This window comes from Sus scrofa, chromosome 5 (assembly GCF_000003025.6).
Source record: "Sus scrofa isolate TJ Tabasco breed Duroc chromosome 5, Sscrofa11.1, whole genome shotgun sequence".
In the NCBI taxonomy this organism is placed as follows: domain Eukaryota; kingdom Metazoa; phylum Chordata; class Mammalia; order Artiodactyla; family Suidae; genus Sus; species Sus scrofa.
In genome coordinates this window covers 67,601,411-67,617,787 of record NC_010447.5, presented here as the reverse complement: position 1 = coordinate 67,617,787, position 16,377 = coordinate 67,601,411, and the positions used below count along the sequence as shown (strand labels likewise).

The following is a 16,377-nucleotide window of genomic DNA, read 5'->3' as shown; positions in this document are numbered from 1 at the left end:
GGTTGTTTTTAGGAGAGAAGTTGAGCTCCAGTCCTTCTATTCTGCCATCTTAATCCCATCTCTTTTTCTTTATTTTTTGCTTTTTTTTTTTTTTTTTTTTTTTTTTTTTTTTTTTTTTTTGCCACACCTGCTGCATGTAGAAGTTCCCAGGCTAGGAGTCCAATTGGAGCTGCAGAGGTCGGCTTACGCCTCAGCCACAGCAACGCAGGATCTGAGCCGCACCTGAGACCTACACCACAGCTTGCGGCAACATCGGATCCTTAACCCACTGAGTGAGGCCAGGGATTGAATCCACATCCTCATGGATACTAGTTGGGTTTGTTACTGCTGAGCCATGACAGGAATTCGGTACCTTTTTATTTCTAACATTATGAATTAATCTGCCATTGCACAGCAACCATTTGTTTACCAAGCAGAGATTTTCCTAATTTGTGGGGTGTCTGCGGTGATGGGGGAGGCCTTGAGGTAGGGGAGATGCTGAGCAGACTATGAGGGAGAAGCAGATGGTGTCCTGAGTCCACAGGAAATCCCCGATTTCCAAGGCATTTCTTTGCTCAGCTGTATTTTTCCAAAGTTGTATCTGCATCCTCTCTAGTTTGCAGAGGGAAATTTTGTTTTAATCTGAAGAAGAACAAGGAAGTGATAACTAAGGTCTGGATGAAGGGAAGAAATAGCAGATAAAAAGTAGTGTTAGCATATTTTGATAGGATTATAGGAGAAGCTGGAGTGAAATGTGAAAATTCTCGGCCTATCTTGAAGAAATCGAGGTATAAAATGCTCTTTTCCCCCCTTCTTGGATGGTTACAAAAGGCAGGGGAGGCCCAGTCCCAAAGCAGCTGCAGGCTCTGGTCCAAAGAGCAGACTATGGACAAGGCAGTAGGAGGGGCAGAGCTGAGTCATCAGCACAGCTTCTCCTATAACCGTGAAAACCAGAGTGGAGGGGTCACAGGATGAAACCATCAGACCTGGGGCAATGGCAGGTCCCAGAATGACTAGACAAGCCGGGAGACAGGCTTGTGGGCAGGTCAGGTAGATGCGGAATGAGTAGCCTGAGATCAGCTGTGGAAGGTTCAGAGCTGGGGGGGAAGCCAAGACGAGAAAAACAGAGGCCCAGAGAAATGGAATGGATTGCACATCAGGCCAGACCCGGGCCTGGAATGTCAGCCTCCCAGGTTTTCCGCCGTTTCCGTTGCCTGGAAGTTGGTTCTTGTTTTCCAGGTATGCCCTTTCTTTTTGCCTCCCCACCCTGTCATGCGTCACCTTGCAGAACTCACTGCCCTGTCCCCAAAGTCACTTCTTTGTGCTTCTGCCCATCAGTCAGCTGGTGAGTATGGAGAGCGCCTCAACCGCGGCATCTCGCTGGGCGGAAACCGGGAGCTGAGTCAGCAACGCTGAACCGCCTTTGGAACAAACACCACACAGCGCATCCACGGGACACGGCGTGGAGGCATCGGGAGGACGTTTTGGATGCTCAGCCCGACCGGGATGTTCAGCGCCTGGAGAGCGTCCAGGGGAGAGCGAAGGGCACGGCGGGTGGGGTAAGAGGTCAGAGGAGATGAAAGGGTTTGTGATTATCTTGGAGAGGGGAACGCTGAGGGCAGCTTTCAAGAAGAGCTTCGAATCTAAGACCAGCTGTAATACATCTTCCCTGAGGCTAGAATGAGAAATAAGGTAGCAGCAGCCAGAGGGTTTAAGTGACAGAGGTTTCCAACCTGTTACTTTTTTTGCTTTTTAGGGCCGCACCCACAGCATATGGAGGTTCCCAGGCTAGAGGTCGAATCGGAGCTACAGCTGCCAGCCTACACCACAGCTCACGGCAACGCCAGATCCTTAACCCACTGAGCAAGGCCAGGGATCAAACCTGCATCCTCATGGATCCTGGTGGGGTTCATTAACTGCTGAACCACTAAGGGAACTCCGAGGTTTCCAACTTTAGCTGCCATTGGCGTCTTCCAGGGAGCTTTGAGAAACCTCAGTGTTCAAGCTACACCGAGTCCCCTGTCCTGAGCAGGACACTTTTCAAGAGTTAGTGATCAGTAATTTAGTTCAATGTCCCTCACTTTGGGTTTGTCTTACGTTTTCTCATGAGGGAAGCCCGTTTTTGCAAGAACACCCCAGAAATGCTGTGTCCTTCTCAGTAATTGTCGCACAGGTTCAGGAGGTGGATATCAGTGTCCTGTTTCCTCCGTCACTTGGTTCGGGTGGTTTCTGCCCGCTTTCTCTACTGTGAAGTTCCTGTCTTCCTTTGTAGGTCATGAATATCTTGGGGGAAATCCTTTGGGACTATGCAACCCTGTCCCTCCTCAAACTTTTACCCAGTCACCTTAGCACTCCCTGGGGGATCTTGTGGCAACAGTTATTACAATGACATTTGTCTAACGCTGATTTTCTGTTCCTCTGTCCTTCTGCATGTACTCATTAGAATTCTACTGTATAGAAGAGCTGGCCTTCTTCCCTCATTCATTTCTTTGAGTATGTATTTCTATCTGTATGAACTTGTGAATGTGTTTTAGTCTTTGTGTTATGTTCCATTGTCATCATTATTCATCCTCCTGCTCAAATTGTTCCAGTTTTGGCAAACCAGAATTTGTGTTTAGCTGATTCCACTTGCTCCTTTACTCCCTTTCAGTGTGATCTTTGAAAAGATATCAGAAAGGTCTCTCGCCCCAGCTTATTAATCGGAAGTTCCCAGAGGAGAAGAACTCATCACTTCCTTCCCCAGCCTGTTCCAATGCTGACACTGATGCTGCACAGAAATATCTTTCTAAAATGAATCATGCACCTTTGAAGTGTATTTGCTCTTGTTCCACACCTTGGAGAGACAAAAAATTGTTGAGAGACCAGACGGTGGCATGTTGACATTAAGAAAACCCAGGGTTGGCGTTCCCTTCATGGCTCAGTGGTTAATGAATCAGACTAGCATCCATGAGGAAGCAGGTTTGATCCCTGGCCTTGCTCAGTGGGTTAAGGATCCGGCATTGCCGTGAGCTCTGATGTAGGTCACAGACACAGCTGGGATCCTGCGTTGCTGTGGCTGTTCTGCAGCTGTGGCTGTGGCTGGCAGCTACAGCTTGGATTCAACCCCTAGCCTGGGAACCTCCATATGCCATGGGTGAGGCTCTTAAAAAAAAAAAAAAGGCAAAGAAAGAAAACCTGGGGGTCAGCTGAATAGAAACAAGGCCTGCCAGCCTGCCTCCAGTCCACGTTGCTTTGTTCGGGGTGGACAGCCCTTTGTCACCCTCACTAACAGTCTCACCTGCATCATGAAATTTGCACAACTTCTGGAGGGAGAAGCCTTGAACACTGATTCTGATGCTGTTTCCTGTTCCCTGATACTGCACCCAGGAGACCAAAGGATGCTGGTGACGTGGCGGAGAGGCAAGGCTCGTCATGCTGGACTTATGCTCCATCCCGGACCGCGTCGCGAGGAACTGGCACAAACACTCCCTACCAGGGTTCTCAAACCTCTTTAAACCATAGCCTGCCTAGGCAGGGCAGAAGACCTGCCCCACCTGCTCCTGCTTGACAGAGAAGCAGAAACAAGCGCAATGAGAATTTGGAGAGGAATAAAGTAACCATCAACATGGTAACATGGCAGAAGTTAGGTGAAAGCCATAGGATCAGCAAGAGAAACCAAACACTGCCTAATACCAGAGCAGCAACTCCGAAACCACTCAGATCAATCCTGAGGATCCTGGACCCTGGGATCCCAGCTGCTGGCCTGCATGGGCTTCCTGCCTCCAGCTTCTCCGAAGACTTCGGTAAATCCCAGCCATCTCGTAATTTTGGATGACAAAGGCCGGGTCATGAGTGAGAAGTAAGAATGGGACTTAATGGGCTCTTTTGCAGGAGTTCGAGGCCTCTCAGAGGACACTCATGGTCTGTTGCTTTACACGCCTAACCCAGACTTTAGATGGTAGAGAGGCGGGGTGGGACGGGAGGCAGCAGGACCATAAGAATTGCCGTCTCTGTGAATGTTTTCACGATGAGCTTCCGGGCCCTTGCCCTCGCAGCAGTGGATGGAGAACGAGAGAAAAGGAAGCGTCTTTACCCTCCTTCCCCCTCACTCGGTCATTTCTGGGCGTGTATCCGATCCCACTCAGTCATCCCTGTCACCTCCTGACTCAGTCTTTCTCTCTGGCAGGAGCCAGCTTGGCTGGGGGTCTCTCAGTGCCATCTCCTTCAGGAAATGTCCCTGTTCCCCACGGATACTTTCTAAGGGTAAACAGGGGCTTGCTCTGTGTTAGGCCTCTGCCATTCACTTCGCTCTCCTGAAACTTCCCACAGCCTTGCCAGGTAAGAAATACGCCCCTCTTTCTGTAGAGGAGAAAATAGTTGAGGTCTCCTGGAAGCTGGACACCTTGCTCCTGTCCCGGCTAGTGACAGGAGCAGGACCCAGCCCTCGGACCACCCAGCCTCAGAGCCACACCTGGTGGGGCTGGGGCTCCCCGACTCCACTTCTGCTTCCCCTTCTCCACCAGCTCCTGTGCCCTGACAGGGGTAGGCTCTGCTTTGGAAAAACTGTCACTTTACTTCACCTCCTGACCCCAACACTACTTCCAAATGTAACTACTGTTATCCATGTCGAGAATATTCCTTCAGACTCTTCTATGTGCACATAGGAGTGAGTGTGTGTGCACACGTGTGTGTGTGTGTGAAGTTTTTCTGACTGTTCAGAGTTCTGTAATCTACATATCTTTATTCTAAATCACTGACCGTTCCAAATCGTAGATTGCAAAGGAGCAAGATAAGTACACATTTAAATCAGTATACACAGCACTTGCCCAAAGGAACACCCACTCTTGGTGATTTTTAGGGGCACTTGAGTTGGAGAGAGAGGTGGAAGGCAGGATCCCTCTGTGGAGACCTGAGGTCGCCAAGGAAGAGAGTGAACGGTGACCAGCTCACCAGCCCTGTGGGAGTGCATAGGATGTGTGTGTGTGTGTGTGTGTGTGTGTGTGGTGCCGAGGGAAGGGGAGCAGCGGGGGGTGGGGGGGGAGCTGGGAGGCAGGAGGCGGAATGTGGGCTGGGCCAAGTTTAGAATTACAAGTGCCGCAGAGGAGTGGGAATCACACTTTAAATAGCCAGCACCTCCCCTTCCCCCTAGATATTCTCCCCTCTGACCAGACCTCTGGCAGTGACTGCACTAAGGTTGGTGACATTTTCTTCTCTTCTTTTCCTGCTTCCAGGTCTCAGACAGCAGGTGAGTAGGGTCCATGGGATTTACAGCCCATGAGTTTTGGGATCCTCTCCTAGAAAATATGACATTTATGTGTGATGTGCAAAGACTATATGCTATTTTCCTGACTTTCCGCAACTGCAGTGGCTGCTGACTTAGGGGACAATATGCTTTGGCGAGAGAGAACCCTAGATGGAGAGGAATGACACTGAGGCTTATCCATGTCTAAGAAAACGAAGGCTTTCTTCTCTGTGAAATAAGACAAGACTGAAAGTTGAAAGAACATAAAACTTTTGACGGGATTGAAAGAAAATAAAAATCTGAGTGCCCGTTACAGTACCAAGTGCTTTCATATATGTCTGTATATAAACCCTCATTTAATCCTCATGACTAAGTGTATCCCGTCATCCTCGCTTTTACAAACCAGCAAGCTGAGGCTTAGAGTAATGAGTGACTTCCTTAAGGTGTGTGTGTGGGGGGGGGTTCCTCTGGTGAACCAGGCTTTTCTGACTGTGCAGCTCATGCCCTTCAACCGCAGACACTGCCTCTGAGAAGAGGTACCGCACATGGCCAAGGGAGGCAGGATGGGCTTCTGTTCTTCCCGGGTCTGGGGGATGGAGAAGGGAGGGAGGGAGAGTTCTCTCACTGGAAGATGTCCTTCAAGCCCAGAATCTGCAGCCCGGGAGGCAACCTTCTCCGAAGGACGAAAGAAACATCATTGATGTTTCTCCTTCTTAGCCCACCATCTCTGGAGCCCATTCCCTACTTTATCAAATAAGCTATAGGTTCCTGGCTTCCCTCTGAGTTTCTGGATGCCTTGGGGCAGCCCCACTGGGGAGGCAGAGCCACAGGAGGGTCTGTGGCCAGATGAGCCTCCTGAGGAGAAAGTGGTTCCCACAAGCTTTTCTGGGGGGCGTGGAAAGATGGGCATTACCTGCTTCTCCAGGGAAGGGGCTGCCGCACAGGCAGGGGAGAGTCATGAGAAGACGGTTCCATTAGACACACGGAAAGACCCACGCAGCCAGTGGGATCAAGGGAGGTGATAGAACAGGACAGAGTGGATGCAGATCCTGGTTGCCCTACTTGGCCGCAACGTGTCACCCAGACTCTCCGAGCTGCAGCTTCCTGCTTGCAAAGAAGAGGGAACACTCTTCCACGTCAGGCTTGCGTGGATTGAACAGAATGACTGTATGTCAAGTGCTTAGTCCACAGTGGTTTTTCGCTGAACGTGGGCCACATCCAACCTTGTCTTCAGTCCCAGTGGGGCTGGGATAGGTCAGGGACGGGCCTTGCACGGAGGCTCTGTATCCATTTTGTGTTGTCTTCTCCACTGGCACAGATTCCTGCACTGTTCATCACCAAAAAAGAAAAAGAGTCTAGAACTTGTCTTTCTCTCACGTTGCTTTCAGAAAGCGGTGCTGGAAAGGTCAGCTCAGTTTTTGAGCTGCTAGTCTCACCCTAAGACTCTCTCATTCCCTTGGAGGGCCTCAAAAAATTTGCTTTTATTTTCATATTACAAAATAAAACATGTTCTTGATGGACATGTAGAAAATATATATATAAGGAAAATATTCCTATAAGCCGTCCATTGAGAGAGAAACATTTTGGCTGATATCCTAATCTTTATGCACACAAATGCTTTAGAAGTTATTTTCCTCTCATAATCACATCATATGTGCTATTTTGTAACTGTTTTCGCTTCACATATTGTGAACACCTTTTCATTTCATTACCCTGTCTTCTGTAGCACAGTTTTATCTTTTCATCTTTTCAAAGATCATATAATATTCCACTGTATGTGCCATAATTTATTAACCTATTTTCCATTTTTTAACGTGTATGTACTTCCTATTTTTTTTTTTTTTTTTTTTTTTTGCTGTTACAAACAATGAGCATCCTTAATACCAAATCTTTACCCACAGTCACAAAAAAATTCCTTAGGATAAATTCCCAGAAGGGAAACTGGTGGCTATGAAAATATGGAAAAATCCCATCCTTTCAACTGAAGGGTATGTGGAGTAGAGAAACCACACATGCTGATACAGACGAGGCTGTCTGTGGGGTGGCAGGGAGAACTAGACACATGAACTCCCCATGTCCATAAGCCCTACCTGAGGGAGATTTTGGATGGAAGCAGGGCCTGTGCCTCAAGGTCAGTGTTTTCTTCCCGACACGGGGAAGGAATTTATATTCTCGGCAGCTCTTACCCAGGCTTTATCAACAAGACTTGCACTTCTCTAATCATTGGTGATGTTGAATATCTTTTTCATGTGCCATCTGTATGTCTTCTTTGGAGAAATGTCTGTTTAGATCTTCTGCCCCTTTTTACTTTGGGTCAGCCTTTACCAGCAAGAGATGCTGAGGACTATTCCCTGGGGAATTTGCTGGTGCGGGAAGGGGGAGGCTTTCCTTCCAGGGTTCCCAGCAGTAACAGAGGGCCCGGCTTGTTTTCCAGGTGGAATGGATAGCAGGGTTTCAGGCACAACCAGTAATGGAGAGACAAGACCAGTGTACCCAGGCATGGAAAAGGCGGAGGAGGATGGCACCCTGGAGCGGGGCCAGTGGACCAACAAGATGGAGTTCGTGCTGTCCGTGGCCGGGGAGATCATTGGGCTGGGCAACGTCTGGAGGTTCCCCTACCTCTGCTACAAAAACGGGGGAGGTGAGAGCCGCCCCCCTCCCCTGCCCTTGGAAGACAGTCTCCATCTCTTGCGCTTGCGGCCCTGGGGGAGTGGAAGAGGCGCCAAGAATGCTGGAGTTGGAAAGACACTTAGAAGTTGCTCAGGACACCTCAGGAGAGAGATCAGGCAGAGGGTGTGGCTTCCCCGGGGGTCCCTCTTGTGGCATCAGAGAAATACACTTATGTGCTGGGAACCAGGTGGATGGGAGTTTGTTTTCTGGCTCTTTTCCTTACTCTGTAAACGTGAGCAAGGCCTCAGAGCTTGGGTGAATGCCATAGACTGAGGGAGTTATACCTGCCCTTCAAGGTCATTGTAAGGATTAGAGGTCACGTGTGCAAAGGGCCTAATGAGCAGTAGCCGTGTTGAAGGTGATGTTGGCACCCGACTGTCCTGTGGTCTTGAGGCAACCTAGCCGTAGCTTCCTGTCTTGCCCTGCTCTTCGATATCCCCACTGTGTATCACCCTTGGTACCAGTGGCTCTTCCTTTAAAATTTCCCACTGAAAATGGAGGGGGGTGGAGCGTGGACTCTGAGCCTTTACTGTCCTCTCATCCTCTTCCAATCCAGGCCCTGCAGTGACTCTGCTGCCCCACGACAATGCCGGTCACTTTCCCACCAGGGACTCACTTTCAGGGACCGAGGTCTCTGTGGGGAGGGGGCCCGGGAGGGATTCCCAGGCCCTGAGCCATGGGCTGGGGTGGGGGGGTAACGCTTGTGGGGTGGGCTCCCGGATCTGGCTTTGAGGCGAGGCTGCAGCCTGGGCTGGAGGAGGGGAGGGGCAACGCAGAGGGAGGTTACGGGAAAAGCTGAGGGAATGGGAACCGCATGAGCCACGAGGATTGAGGATCGGAGGGTCTCCTAATGCAATGCCCACCCTCTTCGGGGGCATCGGCCCCTCCACATGTGGGGAGAGAAAGCCTAGGACGCAGGGTGGAGGAGGGAGGATGGGCGCAGAACAGATGCTCTGAGCATACAGTCTTATTCTCAGGACTGTTGGCAACTGGTTCTTTGCCCTGGGGTTGGAAGTTAATTTGTATTTTTCCAGAGGGGAGGGGATGGCGTGTCGGTGTCTCCCCCAGGGCTCTCTGGCCGGCAGCCTGAAGCTGCAGGACTTTGCTCAGTGGCCTTGTGAGGGAAGTGGGAGGCCCTGACCTGGCCCTGGACTCGAGGCCTGAGGGTGGAGGGGTGGGGCTGGTTGGGGAGGAGGAGGGGGGGGCTCAACCGGGACTTGGGGCTCAGAGTCTGGAACACAGTAACCAGCTTAGCGCCTCACACGGCAGCAAGATTAGGAGCTTTCCCCAAGCCTCTCTGGAATTGGGTGAGGCCGGCCTGGGAAGTAGCACAAGTGGCACGAAGAGGTGGGACACAGGCGTCCCAGGTCCGTGCCAACCACTGGGCTGAGGTGGAGGGAAGGGGAGCAGGGGCAGGGGTCACCCTGTCCAGTGAGGCGTCCAACGGGGCTGCATCTAAGCTCCACCCAGGGAGCTCTGCGCAGGTTTATGCGGCCTGGCGACGCAGGGCTGTGTCTCAGGGAAAATGCAGGCTGGGAACAAGAGTGTCCGCCGCTGCCCTGGGTTCTTCACGTGGCGCTTGTTGGGGAATCGGAGGCAGGAGGATGGCTGCCCCCTCCCTGGGCAGAGCCCGCTCCCCCAGCACGCAGGTCCCGTGAGAGTGAGCCAGTTTCAGGGTCCTGGCTGTGTGCCTTAGTCCTTATGTCACTGCCCCAGTGTCTTTCCTGATGGGCACCAGGCCTCAGGCTGCCTCTCCTCTGCCTGACAGACAACAGCAGCTGGAGGGAGGGGTCTGAGGGGCTCTGGGGCTGGAGGCCGATGCCCAGGTTTGCTCTGAAGGGCATGAGTCACCCAAACTAAACATATAAGTGGTGTCTTCTTTGGTTCCTTCCAGCCTCAACATTTGGTAGCTCTGTTTGGAAGTGAGTCCCAGAGCAGGGACGGGGCTGAGGTGAGAATATGACAGAGGAACAGGTCAACGGCTAAACTCTAGTTCCAAGCCAGGGAAGCTGAGAAAGTGATATGAAGAAGCCCATCGAAAATCAGCATCAGATCTTCCGCTGTGGCGTCTCTGCAGCACTGCGATACAGGTTCAATCCCTGGCGATGCAGGTTCAATCCCTGGCCTGGCACAGTGCGTTAAGGATCTGGCATTGTTGCTGCAGCATAGGTCACAACCGTGGCTCAGATCTGATCCCTGGTCCAGGAACTCCATATGCTGTGGGGTGGCCAAAAAAGAAAAAAAAAAAGTAAAAAAATAAAAGCAGCATCCATCCGGAGATGGGTGGGTGGGGTGCCTGCCTTAGTCCCCTCCTGGGTAAGAACCCTCTCTGCTGTCCAGGGCTTGTGGCCAACCCACCCTGAGCACCTGCCTCCCCCCCATGGCTTCCACGGTCAGGTCAACCAAGCCCTGACTCCGACACTTACTTTCGACCTGCCACCTGCAAGGAATTATTCTGCACTGTTGTGATACATCTGTAAACAGAGCAGACTTTCTTAGCTTCTCTGGCTGGCTCATTGGAGGGATCCCTTAGGGGAGGCAGGTCACGCAGGTGCTTGTCAGCCACCCTGAGACTCTGGCTTTACTCCAGGGACGGGGGTCAGGCAGGGTTTGAACAGAGCGACAGGACCTTATGTTCTAACATCATCTCTCTGGCTGCCGTGTTGAGAACTGATCACAGGGGAGGAAGGGCAGGAGCAGCAAGTAGGAGGCGGAGACTCTTGGAGTCATCCTTGGCTGCCTTCTTTCTCTCATAACCATTGGCTCTACCCCACAACCTGGGGCCTGGCTGCTCCAGAGTCCAGGCCTTCAGCCGAACCGCTCCAGCTCCCTGAACTCCATGAGGCATGCAGAATCCAGCCTGCTCATCGCCTCCCCTGCTAGGCGAGCCAAGGATTTTAGCCTGAGTCCCTTGATGGGAGGACTTCTTGTGGACGGGGGTGTGGATGGCCAGCCAAGGAGCTGATTCTGGGGGAAGACTGGGAATGTGGAGTTGAGGTTTCTGTTAGAGACCCCAGTGCAGGTGCAAAGGGGGCAGTTTCATGCGGGGCCCCAGAGCCTCTGAGGAGGCCTGGGCTGGAGGGGGAAGCTGGAGAGTCATCAGCTTCTGATGGTACAAGAGAGCAAGGGCCTCACAGGGCCTGGGAGAAGAGGAGGAACACTGCAGAAGCGGTGGCGGAGGAGAAACCAGTAAGGCAGGATGAAAACCAGGAGACCCATGTGTTGAGAAGGCGAGCTCGTCAGTGACACCAGGGAGGAGGGAGGTGATCACCTCTGGGGCTGCCGCCAGGCAGAGCAAGGTGACAAGTGAGAGACACTTGTTGGATTTAGCAGCCCCAGTATGGTTGTGTGTGACAGCAGTTCCAGTGCTGGGACAAGGCCTGCTGCAGAGAGTTAGGATGGGCCGGGGCGGGGGGTGGATTGGAAATAGGAAGTATGGGTGATTGGGGCAAAACTCAGGAGTGGGTGATGCGCCTCCCTTCTGTATCCGTTCTCCTGGGTGGACTTGCTGCGCAGTGGGAATGGTGGGCCCGTGGGTGCAGCGGTGGTGGGGACGGGCCTCACGGCTGGTGATGATGCGGAAGAAGATGCAGGTTGCTGTTACTTCCCTTCCACCCTCAGTTCCCTGGAGGGAAAAGCAGACAGGATCCTCCACCAGGGCCTGTCCAGGAAAAGCTGTGCCTGTGGGGATGAGGCGCCTCTGGATACCCCCGGAGGGAAGGTAGCGGGAGAGGGTTTTAGGAACAGGGTTCAGCGCTGCAGGAGGAAGTGCCAGTGGTTTGCCTCCAGTCTCAGCCCAGACAACCAGATCTTCGCCCAACAGTCCTGTCTGTGGCCTCTAAGTCCAGGCTGCTGTACCAGGGGCAGAGGTCACCGGTGTTGAGCATCCATCTTCTGCCAGCCATGCACTACCCGCTGAGACCCCTGTAAGGGAGCAGGCCCCCTTCTTCCTTGCTCCCCCAAGCCTGCCCTCCTTCTGGTCTTCCCTCATGCACACCCAGGTCGTGGCTCCTCCAGAAGCTGGGCCTTAAACCCTAACCACTCCAGCTCCCTGGATCCCAGCTGTCCCCAGCCTGAGTTCCTCCACCCCCGGGAGACCTGGGGCTGGAACCCCATGGGGGGTGACAACAGCACATTCCACGGCTGGACCTCTCAGAAATCGGGATGGTAGAGGGGGGAGGGCCGTGGGTGGAGGGTCACAGCTGTAAACCCTGGCTCCAGGCATCAGGGAGAGAGCGCAGGGCACCCTGGAAAGGGTGGCAGAGAGCACTGGTTTGCCTTGAGGCTGTTCCTAGATATCAAAGGATGAAGAGGAACAAAGGAGCAGGTGTCTTCACACAAGAGTAATAGTTATTTACTGGTATGTGACAATTGATTGCCATTTTTGGTTATTTATTCAGCGCTCTCTGTATTGATTACAGCATGTATTCATGTAAATATTCATGTATGCTCACTGCTGTGTTGCTTGTGTGGAATGTTACCAATTTTTATCTTTATACATAAATTAATTAAAATCAATTGATTAATTAATTTAGGCCACACCAGCAGCAAGCGGAAGTTCCTGGAGCCAGAGAGCAAACCCATACCATAGCAGTGACCTGAGCTGCTGCAGTGACAACTCTGGATCCTTAACCCACTTCACCACAAGGGACCTCCCAATTTATGTTTTAAAAAGGTCACCTGGAGCATTTCAGGTGACACCACAGAATATGCGCCTTTGGAGAAGGGTGGCCAGCGGAACGATTCCTTTCTAGGATGGGCGTGTGGTCTCTCCCATCCCATGGGGGGGAAATGCCAGGACGTTTTGGAATTGGGGGAAGGAGGTGAAATGGGGGCCTTGAGGGGAAGCAGGTAACTGTGACTCCATCCTCCATCTCCAGGACTGGCTCCATCTTTTAGCGGTGGTGATGGGAGCTTGGGTGGGGAAAGAGGACTCTCCGGGGGCACCTGGGTCCTTCTTGGGCTCCATCCCTTCCCTAACCCTCTCCCCTTATGGATGGCTGCCCAGGTGCTCAAGAAGGCAGAGGAGGAGAAGGGAGTGGACTGACCACCAGAGCCAGTGGGTTAAACATTGGCTTGGTTTATTGGGAAAGAGGTAGTGGAGAGATGGGGAGGAGGGGCTCGAGCTGGCTGAACACTCTCCCCTCTGCCCTCTGTCCTGTTCCTGCAAGGTCTCCACTCTCAGCAGGGACTGTTCATATCAGCTACTGGCTTCTCCCTACCCTAGTCTTCCCTCCTGCCCAACAAGTCTTGGATTGATTACATCCTTATTTCAAGGACAGGTTTACGATCTTGCTTTGCTCTCAGTCATTGAGCATTTCCCTCATTGCCTGAATTCCAGACGCGTGGGCTGCTAGCCAGAGACTTGGAGGGCGAAGGGCTGGGGAGCTCTGTTCCCTCTAACTTTTGTTTTAGCAATTTTGTTAGGGTGTAATCAGCTTACAGTAAAGTGCACACATGTAAAGTGTACAGTGTGATACGTTTTGACATAGGTACATACCCCTGAAACCACCACCATCATCAAAAGAATGAACTTATCCATCAGCCCCCCACAAATTTCCTCCTGCCCATCTCTCCCACCTCCAACCTCTGCTACCCCATCCCAGTGCAACCCTAAGCCTGTTTGTTTTTTTGTTTTTTAAATAGCTACCTTTCAGGAGTTCCTGTCATGGCACAGTGGAAACGGATCTAACTAGGAACCATGCGGTTGCAGGTTCCATCCCTAGCCTCGCTCAGTGGATTAAGGATCCAGCATTGCTGTGAGCTGTGGTGTAGGTCACAGATGCTGCTCAGATCCTGAGTTGCTGTGGCTGTGGCATCTGATCCGACCCCTAGCCTGAGAACCTCCATGTGCTGCGGGTGCAGCCCTACAAAGCAAAACAAACAAAAAAACAAGCAAATACCTACCTTTCAGCTTTACTGATATATTATTGATAGTAAGTTTTAGGTGTAAAATATGATTTAGTACATATATATACTGTGAAAGGATTGCCACAAGTAAGGTTAGTCAACAACCCCATTCCTTCACTTGATTGCTCCTTTTTTTTTTTTTTTTTTTTAGTGGTGATAACTTTTAAGATCTACTCTCTTAAGAACTTTCAAGTATATTATACAGCATAGTTCACTCTAATCACTATGCTACACATCACGTCCCCAGAAAATTTTCATCTTATAATGAAGTTTGTTCCCTTTCACCATCATCTCCCCATTTCTCTCACCCCCAGACCCTGGCAACCACCATTCACTCTCTGCCTCTATGAATCTGACTCTGTTTAGATTCTACATATAAATGAGAATACACAATAGTTATCTTCATTGTCTGACTATTTCATGTAACGTAATGCCCTTGAGGTTCATCCATATTTTAGCAATGCAGGCTTTCCTTCTTTTTTATGACTGAATAATATTTCATTATATAGAGAGCTCTGTCTTTATCCACGTGTCTGTTGACGGACACTTCAGTCGTTTCCATGCCTATTTTCTGTCACGATACGTTAGTTTGCATTTCTTAGGATTTTCTATAAATGGAATCATACAGCATGTGCTTTTCTTTGCTTGGCTTCTTTCACTCAGCACAATTACTTGGAGATTCATCCATATTTTTTCATGTCTCAGGAGCTCCTTTCTTGTTATTGCTGGGTAGTATTCCATTATATGGATGTACTGCAATTTATCTATTCTCCTAGGAGTTCCCATTGTGACTCAGCGGGTTAAGAACCTGACATAGTGTCCATGAGGATGTGGGTTTGATCCCTGGCCTCATTCAGTGGGTTAAGGATCTGGTGTTGCTGTGGCTGTGGCGAGCAGGTGTAGCTCAGATTTTGACCCTAAGCTGGGGACTTCCATGTGCCTCAGGTATGGCCCTAAAAAGGAAAAAAAAAAAATGCTGTTTATCTATTCTCCTGGTGATAGACATGGGGTTGTTTCCAAGTTTTAGTTATTAGAGAGGAAACTGCTAAGAACACTTGTGTGCAAGTCTATGTATAAACATACCCTTTCATTTCCTTTGGGTAAACATTTAAGACTGAAACGACAGGATTATATGGTAGGTGTACTTTTAACTTTTTTAGTAAACCACCAAACACTTTTCTGAAATGGTTGTACCATGTTACATTCCTACCAGCAGTGTATGTGAATGCCAGCTTTTCCACATCATCATGGTCAGTCCTTTTTGAATCTTTTGTTTTTTGCTTTTTAAGGCCATGCCCAAGGCATATAGAAGTTCCCAGGCTACGGGCTGAATCAGAGCTATAGCCACTGGCTTATGCCACAGCCACAGCAATGCCAGATCTGAGCCTCGTCTCCAACCTACACCACAGCTCACGGCAACACCAGATCCTTAACCCACTGAGCAAGGCCAAGGATCGAATCTGCATCCTTATGGTTACTAGTAGGATTGCTTCTACTGCACCACAATGGGAACCCCTTTTTCTTTTTCTTCTCCTTCACCAACTCCTGTTATGTGCAAACTGGCCCAGTTTATATTATCCCATAGATCTTTTATATTGCTTTCATGTTTTTTTCATTTGGTTTTCTGTCTGCTGTCCAGATTGGGTGATTTCCGTTATTCTATCTTCCAAGTCACTTATTTGTTCCTCTGCATTACTCATTCTGCTCTTCAGTGCCTTTAACTCAGCTCACATCTCCTCAAATAAATTTCCTAGTTATAGTTTCTAGGTCCTTTCTAAAGGAATCTGCATTACTGTTCATATCTGCTCTTAATTCCTTCAGTATTTCATTACCTTCTTTTTGATCTCGGTGTCTGTTAGACTGCAGTGGTCTGTTTCATTGGTTGCTCCTTCAGAGGAATTCTCCTGTTCTTTTAACTGGGAATGATTCTTGTGCTTCTTCATATTGCTTATATTTTTCTTATTGTGTGAATTTAGGGAAAACAATTATCTACTGTAGCCTTGGAGGGCTATTTATATGTGAGAGCACCCCTGGGTAGTTGGTGAAGGATTACACTTTTTTTTAGTGTGAGGGCTGCTTTTGATTTGGATGCTTGCTGTTATTCCCTTGATAGGGGGTGTGCAGGTGTACAGTCTGTGTGTGCTTCCAGGGGGGTGTACCTGGTTACTGGCCCTTGACAGTGGTGAGGACCCATGGGAAGGTGAGGGCACAGGCTGCTCCTGGTTGCAGGGCCCTGTGCAGTGGCAGTGACCCTCAGGGAGGTGGGGTGGCATCCAGAGCCTTTGGCAGGTGCATTCCCTGAGAGCAGTGGGTGGTGCTTGGCTGCAGAGCCCTCCTGGCTCAGCGGTGACCCCTGAGGTGACTGGGGCTGCAGTGGTGCCTGTTGGCAGGTCCTTTAACAGTGGCGGGGCACACCCACCCCAGGAGGCCAAGCCGGCTGAGGCGGTTTGCAGCCACAGCTGCCCCCACAGCCTCGGCAAGAGGCATCCTGCCGCCAGAGAGCCCACGCTGCTTCTCCTTGGCTTCTTCACGGAGAAAGACGTTTCTGTGATGGTTCTACCCTCCTGCTCTCACCCTCCCCAGCGATGGCGCCTTGC

General features: G+C 50.7%; 1 protein-coding gene across 1 annotated transcript in view; it reads left to right on the top strand.

The window, feature by feature from the left end:
- The window catches only part of SLC6A13 (solute carrier family 6 member 13), a 43,365-nt gene continuing 27,262 nt past the window's right edge, over positions 275–16,377 (top strand). Inside the window, 3 exon segments of the mRNA XM_005664093.3 lie at positions 275–1,545; positions 3,346–5,203; positions 7,635–7,841. Of these exon segments, the coding sequence (XP_005664150.3) occupies positions 5,020–5,203; positions 7,635–7,841 (391 nt within the window). The 5' untranslated portion in view covers positions 275–1,545; positions 3,346–5,019.